The sequence below is a fragment of the Geotrypetes seraphini genome, chromosome 10, assembly GCF_902459505.1.
Source record: "Geotrypetes seraphini chromosome 10, aGeoSer1.1, whole genome shotgun sequence".
In the NCBI taxonomy this organism is placed as follows: Eukaryota; Metazoa; Chordata; class Amphibia; order Gymnophiona; family Dermophiidae; genus Geotrypetes; species Geotrypetes seraphini.
The window spans coordinates 48267896-48285212 of NC_047093.1; the positions used below are offsets into that span (position 1 = coordinate 48267896).

Sequence of the window (17317 nt, forward strand, 5' to 3'; positions counted from 1 at the left end):
CTCTCTCTGCGTTCCTCGAGTGAGTACAGCTGCAACGTTCCTCATATGGGAGATCCTTGAGACCTGAGGAACGACTGGGTAAGTTGCAGCTGTACTCACCCGAGGAGTATCATTATGAACAAACCATTAAGAGCCGTTTTTTTCTGTCCCTGTTTTACAAGCAGCAGGCTGAGAAGCAAGGGAGCCTGGCTCAAATCTCACTGCTGCTCTGCGTGATCATGGTCCATTACCTCAGGTGCAAACTTAGCTGGTAAATCCTGTGAGGATGGGAAAATACCTACTATATCTGTATGTAACTAGCCTTAAACTACTGAGGAAAAATGTGAGCTAAATCCAAATTGTAAATGTTTTAGTGCCTATATCGTTTGAATATTTTCTACAATACAGTTAATTTGCCCTTTTTTTTCACTTGTAAATGTTTTGATGTCTCCTTTTTTATATATAAATGGAATGCTCTACCTAGAATGAATTTTTTCAGTATATAAATGATAAAACTAGAGTTGGCACTAAGTGTCTGATTCTGTATAGGACGTCAAGCTTCAGCTGCCGCCTAAGCGGCTTTTGAGAATCGCACACGGGCGTCCTATACAGAATTGCGTCAGGCCTGATTTTATATAGGTCGCCCAGTCTCAGCAGCCACCTAAGTGGTTTTTGAAAATGGCACAAAGAATCACCACCCCAATTCTCTAACCGGCGTCCATGTCACAGACGCTGTTTAGAGAATCGTGTTGCCGCTGAGCTGATCCTGGCAATCGAATCTCCCTGCTGTGATCAGCTTAGTTCGAGCGGCAGGGAACTGCCCCCACCCCCACGAAGTCGGGAGGCAGGATGGATGTCCACTCCCTCCTGCCACCTCACCCCCCCCGAAGCATCCCTGGCAGGAGGAGTGGTTCCTGCAGGAAACACCGCCCCCCCTGCCCAAAACACCCCTCCACCCTACCATGATTGGCAGGAGGGATGCCCACTCCCTCCTGCCAGAACACCATGCCAAAACACCCCCTTACCCAACTGCAATAGGCAGGAGGGATGCCCACTCCCTCCTGCCAGAAACCTCCCCCCACCTCCCGAAACATAAGAACATAAGAGATGCCGCTGCTGGGTCAGACCAGTGGTCCATCATGCCCAGCAGTTCGCTCATGCGGCGGCCCTTTTGGTCAAAGACTAGTGCCCTAACTGAGACTAGCCCTACCAGCGTACGTCCTTGTTCAGTAGAAACTTGTCTAACTTTGTCTTGAATCCCTGGAGGGTGTTTTCCCCTATAACAGCTTCCGAGAGAGTGTTCCAGTTTTCCACCACTCTCTGGGTGAAGAAGAACTTCCTTACGTTTGTACGGAATCTATCCCCTTTCAACTTTAAAGAGTGCCCTTTCGTTCTCCCTACCTTGGAGAGGGTGAACAACTTGTCCTTATCTACTAAGTCTATCCCCTTCAGTATCTTGAATGTTTTGATCATGTCCCCTCTCAATCTCCTCTGTTCAAGGGAGAAGAGGCCCAGTTTCTCTAATCTGTCACTGTACGGCAGCTCCTCCAACTCCTTAACCATCTTAGTTGCTCTTCTCTGGACCCTTTCGAGTAGTACCGTGTTCTTCATGTACAGCGACCAGTGCTGTATGCAGTACTCCAGGTGAGGGCGCACCTTCACCGATCTGGCGACCGACCTACCCCCCACCCACCTAGCGACCACCCCTCCACCTGCCAACTAGTTGGAGCTAAGGCACTTATCTACATATTATAATAAATCCCAGCGGCTCAGCAGGAAAAGCTCCTTTCAGTACACCCCACGTACTGAATAGTGTAATCTAAGTGTAATCAATAGTGTAATCTAAGATTTCTTCCCTCGTATGCTCCCCTCTACCCAGACCTGAATTTCGCCCAGTAGGCATCTTCAGCAAGATGGTGTGACACACTGCAATAAAATAAAACAACAAAATATAACTAAATGAATACCAAATAATCCCCCAGAAAGGAAATATCACATTGTGAACATTCTCACAAATTTTAAATCTTAACAGCACACATGTTTTTCACATTAATCAGTACTTTTCTCATAACCTACTTGAACCACACCTGAGGGAAGATCAAATGTGCCAAGCCCCCCACTTTGGTCCATAAAAAATGTAAGCACCTTTATTGCATATCACCAGCTTTAGAAGGTTTTACATCAACGCATTCATTTGAACTGCAGAGACAGCTGTTTACAGCTGCCTTAGCTCCAAATAGTAGTTTCAGTAATATAATTTTAATGTGAAACTAGAATCAATATAGGGACATTGGAGTGTGGTGATGGTTCCTAATTGACTCTTTTGCAGTTCTGTTGCAGGAGATTTGGGTTCTGAACTCTTCATTTACACACTAATTTAAATATATATTATTAACATTCAGATTTATTTCCCATATTTCAAGTTTTTTGTGGTAAAAGAAGTTTAGCCCCCCCCCCCAAAAAAAAAATATTTTTTTGATTAATCAACCTTTATTAAAACCATTCCCAACCTTTATCAAAACCATTTCCAAAGTCAAAAAGAAAATATAAATGTTTATAAAATTTTTGTGTGAAGTGCTCAGAACCCGCGTCGCCTGCCATTGAGCCACAAAAGAATCAACTGAGGACCTTCGGGGGCCACACGTCCTCCTTTTTTTGAGGACAAAATCTGGTAACCCTAGGCTCGGTGAGAGTGTGTGCGTACGTACACTGATTAATCATGAATCCAGGGCAGGCCTTTTACGTGTTGACACAGAATGATGTGATTTTGTTTGCATGGAAGATGCACAATTCAAGCCAACCTGGTTGACATCTCTTTTTTTTTAGGGTGAGAGAGGATTACCTGGACAAACAGGTGCTCCTGGAAAACGAGGCACAGAAGGAGGAGTGGGACTCCCAGGAGGGCCTGGTGAACCAGGAGTCAGAGGACAGTTGGTCAGTGAATAGCTGAAATCATTTTACTTGGCAATCCAAAACTTAGTAAAGAAAGGAATGTTATATTTTAATCTCTGTAAGATATAGTCCCAAGCTATGTGAAGGTTGCAGATGTTTTGGAGCTTAGCTCAGCAGTGCAAAACGAAGCCCAGTACATTCTCAGTTTTTTGAGAATATTTTTGAAAGACAAATTGAAGTGTACAGATAGCATCAGCAACTGAGGTTTTCTCTCTCTCTCTCTCTCTCTCTCTCTCTGTTTTGGAACGATTCTTATGAAGTCGAATAACATGACTTTCAGAATCACGTGTGACTATTTGAATTGACTATGGACCCTTTTACTAAGCTTCATTAAGCAGTTAGCGTGGGGTTTTCAGTGCAGTAGACAGTCGTGCAGCCCTACACTATTGTCAACTGTGCTAAAACGAGAGCATGTGCTTTAAAAAAAAGTGTTAGCTGCCTAACACAGATATGGACCCGGTCTGGGCATGACAGGGAGGGGGGGGGGGGTTGTGGCCACAGCTATTGCGCAGTTCTTTATTTTGTGCTAGCTGTCAGGATTGCCGGTAGTACAGCTGAGCTTCCATTATCTCAAGGGGAGGCAGTAAACACAGCTGCGCTACCAGCAGTCCAGTAGTGCCGTAAGTCTCGGGTCAGCAGTAATCTCGAAATAATGAATGGCAAGAATTAATGCCGTGGCAGTGCACCCTCGCCTCACCTCGTTCCATGTGTTCCAAAGTTCCCCTGCATCCCCTGATTCTCCCTCCTGGACAAACCAATCCTTAACAACAAGCTCTCCCCCATGCTGAACATCCAGTTGCCTCTTAGCATCCCCCACCAGTTCCAGACCACCCCATGCAAATACCCAGCCTCTGTTCTTAAATCATTCCCCCAGTGAAAAAAAACCCCAAACCCATACCCACTCCTGCCTCACTATCCTGATCCTTCAGGTGGCATCTTTTGACACCTCAGTGAACCCAAGCAGAAGCAATCCCCTTCTGCTTCCACCTAGTCCTCAGCTGGTCTCCAAACCATCATGATCCCTACCACTAGAGATCATGGCTGTCATATTGCTGCCAGAGCCCAACAGGGTGGAAGTGGAGGGAGACCACTCTTGTCTCATCTCACTAGACCACTCCTATCTCATCTCACTAGCCCACCAGGAGGGTCTGAGAAGGGAGTGGGGCATCAGCGTATCTTCTTCTTAGGGTGGAGGGGCTTCAGAGGATCGATCAGGTGGGTTGGATCTTTAGGAGGGTTGGATTAGAGGAATGATTTTGCTGGGGAGTGGAGGGTGAATCAAATTAGGAGGGCACCTTCCTCAAAATGGCACCTGCCCCTAATGGTAGTCTTGCAGTACTACAGCTAGGGGTCAGTACTGCAAAACGACTACTAGGGGTAGGGGGCAGGTTGGGAAGAAGGTAGAGCATGGGGGATGCAGTAAGGTGGTATCTGTTCTTAGATCAGAGCAGATAGCGTAGCTGGTTTTAAGAAAAGGTTGGACAATTTCCTGGAGGAAAAGTCCATAGTCTGTTATTGAGAAAGACATGGGACAAGCCACTGCTTGCCCTGGATTGGTAGCATGGAATGTTGCTGCTTTTTCGGATTCTAGAATCTTGCTACTCTTTGTGGATTCTGCATGGAATGTTGCTACTATTTGGGGTTCCGGAATCTTGCTTACTCTGAGATCATGGAATGTTGCTACTCTAAGGGTTTGGGCCAGGTTCTAGTGACCTGGATTGGCCACCGTGACAACGGGCTACTGGGCTGATGGACCATTGGTCTGACCCAGTAAGGCTATTCTTATGTTATTATTTTTTCTATAATGTGGCATTAATGCCCATAAGATAGAATAAATGGACATGGAATTTGGCAGTGATTCACCAGCGCTCACCCCTTATTGGAATTACACACACAGAAACACTCCTTTTCTGACACACCCAGCCACATCCTCTATTTTATATCCAAACACACTCACTCAAATCCAATCTCTCTCTCTCAAATACACCTTATTATCCATCTCAAACTTAATATATTAATGGAAATCATCTAATAGTTTCTTCCTTTCGTCAAATTATGTCTAATACTCATCATTGTGCCATTTTTTCGGTGCAAGGTCCTGAATTCTGGAACCTTCTGCCAATCCATTTAAGACTTCAAAAATCTTTAACACAATTTAAAAAGGATCTTAAAACATTCTTTTTGCAGTTGTTTACACATAATTTAAGATTTTAGTTACTGGCCAGAAACAGCTGAATGGTTTGGAAGACCAATACTTTATGTCCTTCCCTTCCCAACTTTACTTTTTAAAATGGAGTTCCTGTCCCTATTTCCCTCTCTGTCATGTCATGTCTTAACACTGTTTTATTTTATTTTTATCTTATTTTTAATTGTAAGCCACCTAGACATATTTTGATAGGCAGAATATCAAAACCAAATAAACTTGGATTTTGTAGGGGTTTTTCTTATACATAAAGCAAGTACTTAAGTTATGTAAGTTTGTGAACATCGAATGAAATTTTATAAATGTTCTTGATAGTGTGTACTTCTATGGGCACACTGCGTGCAAGGGGCTCCCAGGGGTGTAATTTGGTTGGCACTACAAAGTATAAACTAGATGGGTATCTATAATATTACCAAAATCCGACCCTCTCTGAGCACTCTACCAAAATACTTATCTACACCTTCATCACCTCGCACTTAGACTACTGCAATTCGCTACTCTGACCTTCCACTTAGCTATCTCGCTCCCCTCTAATCTGTCCAGAATTTGTCTACATGGCTTATATTCCGGGAGAGCCACTATACTCATATTACCCCTCTCCTAAAGTCACTTCATTGGCTTCCCATCCGTTTCCGAATACAATTCAAACTCCTCTTACTGACCTACAAATGCATTCCCTCAGCTGCCCCTCACTATCTCTCTTCACTTATCTCACTTTAGAGGGAACAGTAGTAGGATACTGGTGTGTTTAATTAATCGATTGGTTAATGGTGCTAAAAAAATTAACAGATATAGAGGCAGAGTTAGGGTAGAATGGAAAAAGTTAGATGCTTGAGTGTTGAATTTTCAGCAATAGGCACTTAAAATAGGTCTTAAAATCAAGGCAACTTGTAATCCTGAATAGGCACATAAAGTCAGACCCTCTCACAGAAAATCAACCTATTTTAAAGTTGTACAATAATGTATACTTATGTTGGACATATGACAACAGACACAAAAAAGGGTTGAATTTCCACATATTTAAAACCAAAATTGTGGAAGATAGTAACTAGATGATATTTTGTATTTTTTTGGCTTGAAACTTAAACTATGACTCCTTCAATCCGCCCAGATGGAAACTTAACAATTATCTGTGCTAACATTTGTCTGTACTATTCTTGTCAGGGAGACTTAGGTGAGTCGGGATTTCCAGGAATACCAGGCATCTTGGGGGCAAAGGTAAATAAATGTATGCTAGGAATTGTGACACGAGTGGATGTATGTTGTGTGACCTGTCTTTTATTCTCACTCTCCACAGCACAAAGCTGCTAGGTGACTATGGAGCTCATTATCAAAACAGAAAAACTTCCCAAAAAATGGCATAAAGTGGCATTTGGACATTTTATTTGCTAAGAATCCAAATTGCCATGTGGAAACACATTTTTTAGATGGGTTTGCTATGCTGTTTGTCTGAAGTGCGAAGTGCTGACCTTTGCCCTGGATATTCAATGCTAGCAGCCCCAACATTGAATATCCAGGATCACCGCCGACTGCTGGAGGCAGCTGGGCTGCCTTCCATGGTTCAGGCCCTACAGTATCAGGCCCTACAGTATTTCATTTTACTTGTCACTCTTAACTGATGCCACTAGAGGGCCTCAGTGCATGGATTTTTGCATTTTTCTACATCTTTCTCAGCCTACATCTGTACGTACTGTAGTTTTCTGCATACATATGGTTATATACACATGTGCATGTTACTATCAAGGAGTTCTGAAATTACACAAACAATATTATATTTTTACCGTGCTTTGTTAACTTTGGTTTGCCATCTTTGTTGGACAATATTTGCCATGCTATCTTTTACTATACTATCTCTGAAAATGTGGTGCAGTGGCTAGAACTACGGGTTGTAGATTTCAAACCACACTGTTCCTTGTGACCCTGGGCAGGTCGCCAGATTCCTCATTGCCCCACGTACATTAGATAGATTGTGAGCCCCCCAGGACAGACAGGAAAAAATGCTTGAGTACCTGAATAAATTCATGTAAATCGTTCTGAGTTCCCCTGGGTGAATGGTATAGAAAATGGAATAAATAAATTTCAAGGAGGTGGAATTGGGCTGGATTAGGACAGATTTAAGATTTGGACATTTTTCTGTAATAATGGAATATTGCAGAAAATGTCCTAGGCAAAACTTGGACATTTGAGGCTAGACTGGTTTCAATAACAAATAAGTGCCAAAAAAAAAAAAGTGGCCAAACTGACGAGATGATCACTAGAGACATGAAGGCATGGCCCCCCCTTACTCACCTAGTAGTTACTGACCCCCTCCCATGCCCCAAAGTTGTGAATGAAACAATACATACCAGCCAGTATGATAGCTTCAGACTTTATGGCCAATCTTATTAAAGTAGCAAGCAGGTCTCTGAATTCTGGAATAGCCTGGTGATCGATGCAGTGGACTGCAGCAAAGGGGATTCTAACCCATATCTCACTCTAACAAATACACTTGTGGTGGAAAGTGTAAGCCCACTTAAACCCACTAAAAACCTACCGTACTGACACATAGGTGACACCTGCAGACATAAGGATTATTGGGAAGATATACTGTACACTTCTCCCTCCTTATTTGCAGTTTCCATATCTGCGGTTTCACTTATTTGCGATTTTTTGGCCGCTGACTTCACCCCCAAAAAACATCATCTCTAAAGTTTTTTTTCCTTTTACTGTACAGTACCAATAAAAAAGTTTATCACTTACTGTAACTCTGAAAATCGCTGCTTCCATGCTTTCTCCCACAAATTCGCTGCTTCCATGTTTCCCAATGTGCACTGAGAAAAATGCTGCTTCCCAGCATCCCTAGAGAGAAAGGCTTCTTCCCAGTATGCATGAAATCACTGGTTGCCTGCCTTGAAATCGCTGCTTGTTTACCTACCCTGAAATCACTGGTTGGCTGCCCTGAAATCGCTGGTTGTTTGCATCGGAAATATGACAGTAATATACAGTAAAAAAATTTGAGAATTTCAATAGTAGTAATAGTGGCAGCTTATTTCAAAAACTGCGAATAGCAGTTGAAAAGTTATTCGCAGTTTCAATAGTAAAAATGATGGCGTTTTCCCAAAATCGCGAAAAACATATAAAAAAGTTATTTGCAGTTTTTCCATATTCGTGCCTATTGTCCGCCTGCATCCACTGCGAATACGGATGGAGAAGTGTACAGTTGGGTACAGTAGGATGTGGGTGAGTTTCAGAGGACCCAACCTACAATGTAAGGGAGTTATAGTGAGATGTGTACCTGGGACATTTTATGTAAAGTTCACCGCAGTGCCCCCTAAGGTGCCCCACTGCTCTGCTGGGATGTCTGTGTAGCTAGTCTGCTAATAATGCTGGCCCATCCTACATCCCAATAGTTGGATTTTGTATCGTTTTTCATTTGGACATTTTGACGCAGATTCTGTAGTCTAACCAGTGCCATTGTCGGCGGCCATCTTAAAAGCAACCGTTGATCGTGTCTCAATCATGTAATGGTTCCAGTTACAGAATCGCACCTCTGGCAAAGGTAGGCGCCAGAAATGTAGGGCAGGGTTTTCCAGGCCTACATTTCTGGCATCTACCTTTGATGTGAATCACACCACCATGGGTGCTTTAGGCCACTTGTTCCCAACCTTGTCCTGGAGGACCACTAGGCCAGTCGGGTTTTCAGGCTACCCCTAATGAATATGCATGAGAGAGATTTGCATATAATGGAAGTGAGAGGCATGCAAATCTGCTCCATGCATATTCATTAGGGCTTTCATGAAAACCTGATTAGCCTGGTGGTCCTCCAGGACAGGGTTGGGAACCACTGCTTTAGGCCACCTAATGCCACTTCTGGCATTAGCCACACCCACAGTGGCATTAGGCAGCCTAAAGGGCCCATAGAGGAATAATTCTGGTGCTGATATTTTAGGTGCTGGTAGGCACCTTGAAACCCAGTTAAAGGCGTCATTCAAATGGCGTTTTTTTGTTTACTGAGCTTGGGCACCTACCGACATCATTTAGAGAATCCAGGCCTTTGTTTTCAACAGTGGTTCAAAAAGATAGAAGCACTGAGGACAAACACGTCTAGGAAATGGCCATTTAAAAATAAAAAAGATAAGAGGTTTTTCTGGTTTGAAAGTAGTCATTTTCTCTACTGGATTTTTTGGCCGCTTTCCCCAAAATGTAGTGCTGATTTCAAATAAGGAAAGTGGATTACAAGCATAAATTCACAAACAGAATTAACTGTAAACTTCCTGCACAAACTGAATCACTTAGAAGGTCTAGCAGGATGACATTTATTTATTGGAATTTATTAACTGCCTTTCTGAAGAGGTAATACAAGTGCTGGCTTTTATTTACAGGGACCACCTGGAGATACTGGTTTCAAGGGTATTCAGGGCCCCAAGGGACCACCAGGGCTGATGGTAAGTTTCTTCAAAAATGTTTTCCTCCATTGGACCATTTAAACTGACAACCCAGTCTTGCAAGTTCTTTTCCACAGAATGGGAGAAAAGTCTCCCCCCCCCCCTTTTACGAAGGCGCAGTGCGGGTTTTAGCGCCAACAGCGGCAGTAACTGCTCCGATGCTCATAGGAATTCTATGAACGTCGAAGCAGTTACCACCACCACCAGCGCTAAAAGCCCGCGCTACACCTTCGTAAAAGAGGGAGTTAGTGATCCATGCCAAAGTCTAATTTTGTGCTACCCAATGCTTAAAATAGACCCCCACAGATTTAGCATTCCAGGTGTATATTCCATCAGTTAAATCTTCCGAACAGGTTATTTTCAAAGTGATCTAATCCAATATTTATGTATCATCATCTGCTCAACCAGCAACAACAAAGTAGATCAGAGCAAGTACGGTACATCCTGTCCTTAAACTCTCCAAGAAACATCTTCAGCTGCACTAGAACTTTTTTACTGGTTCAAGCAAGAAAATTTCACCAGATCAAGCAAGCAGAAGCACCGTTAATCCGCTAGTTCAGTGACAAAAGAAAGCAAAGCAGCTTACCCGTCACAGGTGTCCTCCAAGCATAGCAGGATAATCAATGACACATGTGGTGATATAATCTGATGGTACCAACATGGACAGAGCTCCCAGAAATGTCTGAAAACACTTGGAAAGGGGCAGAACTTTGCTTTTTTTTTTTTAAGCCAAGCTGCACATGTGGGATGCCTTAAGTTCAGAACTTCACAAACTTTCCTGGGGACCCCACAGCCAGTTGTGTTTCATGATAGCTACAATGAATATATGTATACCACATCTAAACCACCAAACGATGTTCCTACTCCCACTTCATAGCGAGCCACTGGAAACAGCTGCCCCCGCAGATCAGATCCCTTGAAGAGCAACTTTCGGAAAGCAATAAAAACATATCTCTTCACCTAACTCCCCCGCTCACGGCTGATGGTTTAGATAGAAATGTATATCGGTACCAAATCCTGGTGTGTGTCACGCTGGGAACATCTTGGTTTGAAAAATCTTGCACTGTGTGCCAAGTTAGGATAAAACTTGTATTGGAAAACTTGCATTGTAAGGATAATTATGGCAAATTGTAACCTGAAAAGAACCCAGGCACCATTCACGCACCCCCCAATCAGAGGCGTCAAAAGCAAAAAAATGTACGATGGCCTACTGGCAATGCAGGCAGCGAAACTTGACCACCAACTATCTAATCCACTGATCACGACACCAGACTACAAAACTTTCAGAAAAGAAAGAAATAACCCTGCTATTCAAGAAATCCATCAAGACAAGCCAACTCCACAGGAAGCATTTCAATCCCCCCGAAGTAACCTGCTCAACTATGTAACTCTTCAGGAAATGTCCAGATAACCTCTTGTGTAAGCCACCTTAAACCGCAAGGTAATGCCCTTTCTGCCCGACGCGATGTGGAGGAAAGCTTTTCAAAATCCGGACAAAATTCCGGGTTTTGAAAAGCCGTCCGGACCCCCGGACATGTCCTTAAAAGGAGGACCTGTCCGCGGAAATCCGGACGTCTGGTAACCCTAGTTATAAGGAGCAAAGGGAAAGAGTGGATGAATACGATATACGTAAACAAAGCAAGAAGGCAGCCCAGAGTAGAAGACCTGATGGGCAATGGCAAAGATTTGAAACTGTATTTAAAAAGAAATTGGGAGTCAATGCTCTTCATCTAAAAGAGGAGTGATGTGATCATATTTTGGGGCATTATAAGGTGCCTCCTTAGACGCAAGTCATATTAAAGGTAGGTGCCGCAATGTAGGCCTTGAAAACCCTGGCCTACATTTCCAGCGCCTACCTTTCATATGGAAGCGATTCTGTAAATGGTGCCATTGAGTGACTGACACATCATGATGGCGCCATTTATTGATTCCGGGCCTAAGTGACCAGTTACATATGAAAGATATGAAACAGCCATAAGCCTTTTTTTTCAGTTGTTCTGCACCTTTTCGTTAAGGATTGAGCAACAACTATAAAAGGTATGTTAATGTTTATTATGTTCATATTAGAAATGTATTATGTTATAACTTGCTTAGTGCATTGCTTGTGAAAGGTGAGAAACAAATGGAATGCAATAGGTTGGCTTTCAAAAGAACATTATTGCCAAAGGAACTAGTAGAGGAAAAAATATGTTTTTCCTAAATGACATTGAAACCGAATTTACTTTTTCTTTTAGGGTAAAGAGGGCATCATTGGCCCAGCTGGAATTAGGGGTCCCATTGGAAATCTTGTAAGTTTTGTGGATATTTTAAATTATTACATGTGTGGTACCAATTCCATGGACCTTAGGGTTGTCCAGAAAAACCTAAAGTTGGAAAAACTGTGTGAATTGAAGTTTTTCCCATGGGTTTGATTGTGCTTGATCAGAAAATAATTTTTTTTAAAAAATTTAAAGCCCATCCTGGGGTCGCTTTTTTTTTTTTTATTTATCAATTTTCAAATAAACAATCAAGTATACACTTGTACAGAAAGGAGAGACATTAAAGAACACATTCCAAACGAAACAATAATTATAATCAAAGAAAAATAATCTTAATCTCCTCCTCAAGTCCTCATATTATGGATCCAAGATGTAAAACGGTGAGCCTTACATAAATCTTGGCAATATATCATAAGAACATAAGAACATAAGCAGGGCCTCCGCCGGGTCAGACCATAGGTCCATCATGCCCAGCAGTCCGCTCCCGCGGACTTATTTCTTCAATAAGAAGAAAGACAGGAACACTTAGCTGAAGGAAGTGACCTAATCAAATAATGAACACTCATGTTGTATTAATCCCAGCTTTCAGGTGTGCAGCTGACAGAAAGGTTGTCAGTTGTATAGGCTCAAAGAAAACATATTTTTGCTTTTGATATAATATCACACATTTACATGGGTGTCTTAAGAAAAAAGAGGCTCCAAGAGCGATAACTCCCGGCTTCAAAATCAGAAATTCACGACGACGCCTTTGGGTATCTCGAGCCAGATCTGGAAATATTTGTATTTTAAATCCCAAAAATTCTTTTGACTTATTTTTGAAGAAAAGTCTCAGCAACCAGTTTTTATCCGGTGCCAAGGCAACAGTGAGAAGTAAAGTTGCTGGTGTCGCAATTTCCTTATCCGACTATTCTAATATCAGTGAAACATTTAAGTTCTGTTGGACCTCTGTAGGTAGTTGTTGTGGTTCTTGATATTGTTGATGTTGTCCTTCAATTTTCCGAATAGGCAGATAATAAGCCTGAGTTAAAGGTGGAAGCAGTTCTTCTCAAATATCCAAAATTTCTACCATATATCTTTTTATCATCTCTTTCGGAGATATTGTTGCCACTTTAGGAAAATTAATCAGCCTGAGATTGTTATTACGAGAAAGATTATCTAAAGCTTCCAATTTTCTTCTCATATTTATATTGTCTTTCATTAACGTTTCACTAAGTTGTTTAGTGGCAACATTTGAGTCTTTAAGGTCCTGAAAATCTGTTTGTAAACCTTTAATATTTGTTTCACGGATATTTAGCTTTGATTCAATTTGTGAAATTTGAGGTTTTATAGATTTTGCCAAATCTGCCACCAGATCCCATATCGCCTCAAGAGTTATTTCTCTAGGTTTCTCTATTTCAAGAGTTTGTTCTTTTTGTATAGGAAAATTAGCTATAGCTGACCTTTCCTCCTGCATGCTGTTCTCCTGGAAGCTGCATTCCCTCTTGCTGCTCTGAGCCTCAGCCGTTACCGGACTCACAACACAGGAGTCCACATCCATTCTCCCCTGTCCAATGACCAAAGCCTCACTGGACAGGAGCTCACCAACCTCCGATGGCTCTACTGTCCGGGGGGAGCTGGTATGCTGAGGAAGAGGGGATGGAGTACTGGCGTCGGGGCTTAGCGATATTTCCAAGCCCGGGGAGACCACATCCTGCTCACCAACGAGTGCTCCCTGCGGGGAAGCCGACGCCACCACCGACACTTCCTGCATCCGGCGTATTAGTTCCTCGATGTTGCCGAGTCTAACGGGGTCAGGGCACTGCGAGGCTGCAGCGGCACTTCGTCCCCTTCTTTTCGGCATTGCTCAATAAGGTAAACACCGCGAAAGGAGGAAAAAAACAAGCAGGTACTTGCTCTCAGTTCTAATCGGGACGCTCAGCTAGCTGTCCCGTCGGCCATCTTGGATCCAGTAACGCTTATCCCTGGGGTCGCTTTAAGCCACTGATTACATAAAGCTCCATTTTTTTTTTTCTTAAAATTTGCTATTATTTTTGCCTAATGGAGCAAATTTCTTGGCATTATAGCTATAACTTTTGTGTTTTCACACTCAGCAATGATATATTGATAAAAAGACATTTTATGATCCAGCCCCTCCCCCCCCCCCCCACTGTGAGCGCCATACAACTGGTAAGTCCCTCCAGATTCTGTCCCTTCTGCCTTGCTGCGCTGTATGCTTGGAGCAAGTTGCCCGAATCCCTACTGTGGGCTCCATCTCTAGCAGTGTTCAAGGCCTGGTTAAAAGCCCACCTCTTTGAAAGTGCTCTCGACTACTAACTCCTTTCACCTTGGGTTCTGTATCCCCAACCCTATATGTCATGTCTGTCTGTCCATGTCTGTCCATGTCTGTCTGTCCAAGAAGCACACTGGCTACCTATCTCATATAGAATAACATATAAAATTGCATTGCTAACATTCAAAATTCAGCAAACTAATACTCCAACATTTTTACATCGATATTTAATACCATATTCCCCAACTAGATCTTTAAGATCAACAGATCAGCATTTGCTAACCATTCCGTCATTGAAAGTAATAGGCACTAGAAGAACTACAATCTTTTCGATCTTGGGCCCCAGCTTTGGAACAAGCTACCAATCCATTTACGCGCTGAAACCTCTTTAGGTAAATTTAAAAGCAAACTAAAAAGTTACCTATATAAAGATGCATATGAATCTTAGATTGGATTTTTTTTTTTTCCTTCTTCTCCCTCTATCAAAAAACTTAGGACAAAATATTTAAATCTAACCAGATTTGTTATTTAGGTCACCGATCTTTCTATTCACTTTTAGACCAAGTCCCATTTAAATATTTATTTTTAGATCAAATCTTACCCCCCAAAATTTTTTAAAAAAAAAAATACCCTTCCTGATGCTGTTCTTCCCTCATTGTTTTTAAAAAAATTTTTAACAATTGTAATTTATCCTTGCCTCCCTTAAGTATCTTCAATTCACTATGGATATGATTGTATGTTTATTGTTTTTAAATGGTTCCCACAAATTATCATTGTTATATGCATTGAAAATACTTGATATTGCATTCAAATCAAAATTTCAATAAAATTGAAACATGTAAGCTCTTCTGAGGAGGGACTGTCTAGGTAAATGTATTCAACAAGCTATGTTATCTTATTGCTCTTTTCGGAAATTAATTAAGACCACTCTGTTCAATAAGTTTATTACTTAACTAGTGTTTAAGCCCGTTAGATTAACGGGTGCTAGATGACCGCCTCTCCTGCTTTTGAACCTGGGCAGGGGCAGAGGCAGAGCCGGGACGGGAGGGAGTGACGGTGGGAGAGCAATTTCAAAGCCTCGGCAACGGCGGCTCCTTGACCAGTCCGCGCTTACAACGGCCCCACACTCGCGGTCTGGCTGGCTCCCCCACCAAAGCCCTTCGCAGCGGCAGCCCTTCCTGCATCCGTCCCCGCGTCCCAAGCCTCTCCGAAGGCCAGCTCCCACGAAAATGGTACCCCTCTGTCCAAAGCCGCCGCGGCAGCCTCCCTCAAGACACATTTCAAATCTGACATATTGTAATCACAAAACAGAAAATAAAATTATTTTTCTTACCTTTTGTTGTCTGGTCATTATTCATACCATGTAGGGGTCCCAGGCTATGGTTGGCTTTTGATAAGTCGCTTGCCAGGGCCCCTTCTTTCTTCTTCCCTCCCTCCATCCCTGCAGCTGAAGACAGGCACCTCCCCCCAGTGGTCTGAGACAGGAGGGAGCAGTTAGGAGAGGGTCTGAGGGCAAAGAGGGCTCAACAGTGCACAACCACCTTTCCTTCCCTCCCTCCATCAGGTGCAGTGCAGCTCCACCAATGTTAAAAGGAGCCGCGTCGAAATCGGAGGCCTGCCACTGCCGTAGCACGTTCCCCTCTGCCTTGGTCCCGCCCCTTCTCTGACATATGGGACCGCGGCAGAGGGAACGTGTTACGGTGGCGGCAGGGCTCCAATTTCAAAGCAGCTCCTTTTAGCGGAGCTGAACTGTACCTGATGGAGGAAGGGAAGGAACGGTGGGGCAAATTTCGGCAACGGCAGAAATTGTTTGGCGGGCCAAGCACCGTGAAACTTTGTTTCTTTAGTCAGCCCCGGGGGGTGGGGGAGTCGTCGACGTGCAGGCCGCTGTGAACAGGAGCGGCGGCAGGACCATGAGGCGGGAGTAAGCAGTTCGGCTTCCCCTATCTGGGGAAACCGGGGAAATCGCCGTGCCGAACTCAGCTGCGCGTCAGGAGTGAGTTGTTCGACTTCCCCTATCTGGGGAAATCGCCGTGCCGAACTCAGCTGCGCGTCAGGAGTGAGTTGTTCGACTTCCCCTATCTGGGGAAACCGCCGTGCCGAACTCAGCTGCGCGTGGGGCCGTAGTAAGCGCGGGGCATGCTGCACTCTTGGCGGCCACGGACATACGGATCATGGAAGCACGCCGATAAGACTGCGCATGCGCCGCCTACGGTTTTATTATATAGATGAGAGTTTTACATTGAAACTGTATTTTATAATATAACTGTATTTTTATTGTATTATTGTATTTCGCTGATTGTCCAGCTCTTTTTAGTGTAAACCCCCTAGAACTTTTGGCTATGGCGGTATAAAAGAACAAAGTTATTATTATTAAATGTCAGAATGTACAGCGCCTTTCAGCACTATATAAGTGATAAGTAGTAGTATTCAAAATATCTAGCTGTATTTTATTAAATGAACCTTCAGTATCTGCACTTTAATGTGCATAATAACAGAACTGTAACCTTCTTTGCTAATATCTAAACACATACACATTGGTCTAATCATCTACCAATGGCGTTCCAAACACTCAACCATTCACTGTCTTCTTGAGATCGTCAGGCTAAAGCCTGTAATGCTATTCAACTCCTTGCCAACGCTGAGATCCCCAAAAATAACACTGCTGAGATACTTAAAAGATAATCCAAAAAGCAGTTAAGGTCAAAATAGGTTCTCAAAGGGGTAAAAAGCCGCTTGGTACAGCGCCTGGGCACAAATCAGTCTCTACGCAAAAGTTAATTTAATTTAATATAAATTTAAATTTAGTGTATTGCGGGGTGTCCTCAGTGTGTAAAGACAGCGATAGGAGAGAACCTCTGGCGCTTACCAAGAGAGACACGGGTAGTAAAACCCCTGTCAGCACACCATCACTGGACACTTCACGTGGGCTTAATTTAAATGCTAAAGTGCGATAACGCAATATAATGTGATACTTTATAACTCACACAGGTGCTGTAACAAGCGAGATAACCCGCTGAGAGAACCCCCCCCCCAGCCCGCTCAGGAAAGATGAAAACAGAACTTAGCTTGATGTTAGATTCAAACGTCCATAGTCCAACAGGAGACGAAAATCATAAAGCATCCTGGATAGCCAATGGTAGATACATTCAGTAGGTTCAACCAGGCCAGGTTTTGGAGACAGAAACTCCCTTCTTCAGGAACCCGGAGCCACGCTGAGGCAAGGAAAAAA

General features: G+C 43.1%; 1 protein-coding gene across 1 annotated transcript in view; it reads left to right on the forward strand.

Annotated features, from left to right (window-relative positions):
• LOC117367941 (collagen alpha-1(XXVII) chain B-like) overlaps positions 1–17317 on the forward strand; it is a 299681-nt gene that overhangs the window by 235908 nt on the left and 46456 nt on the right. Inside the window, exons 49-52 of the mRNA XM_033961061.1 lie at positions 2806–2913; positions 6299–6352; positions 9496–9558; positions 11793–11846. Of these exons, the coding sequence (XP_033816952.1) occupies positions 2806–2913; positions 6299–6352; positions 9496–9558; positions 11793–11846 (279 nt within the window). The remainder of the gene's footprint in view (positions 1–2805; positions 2914–6298; positions 6353–9495; positions 9559–11792; positions 11847–17317) is intronic.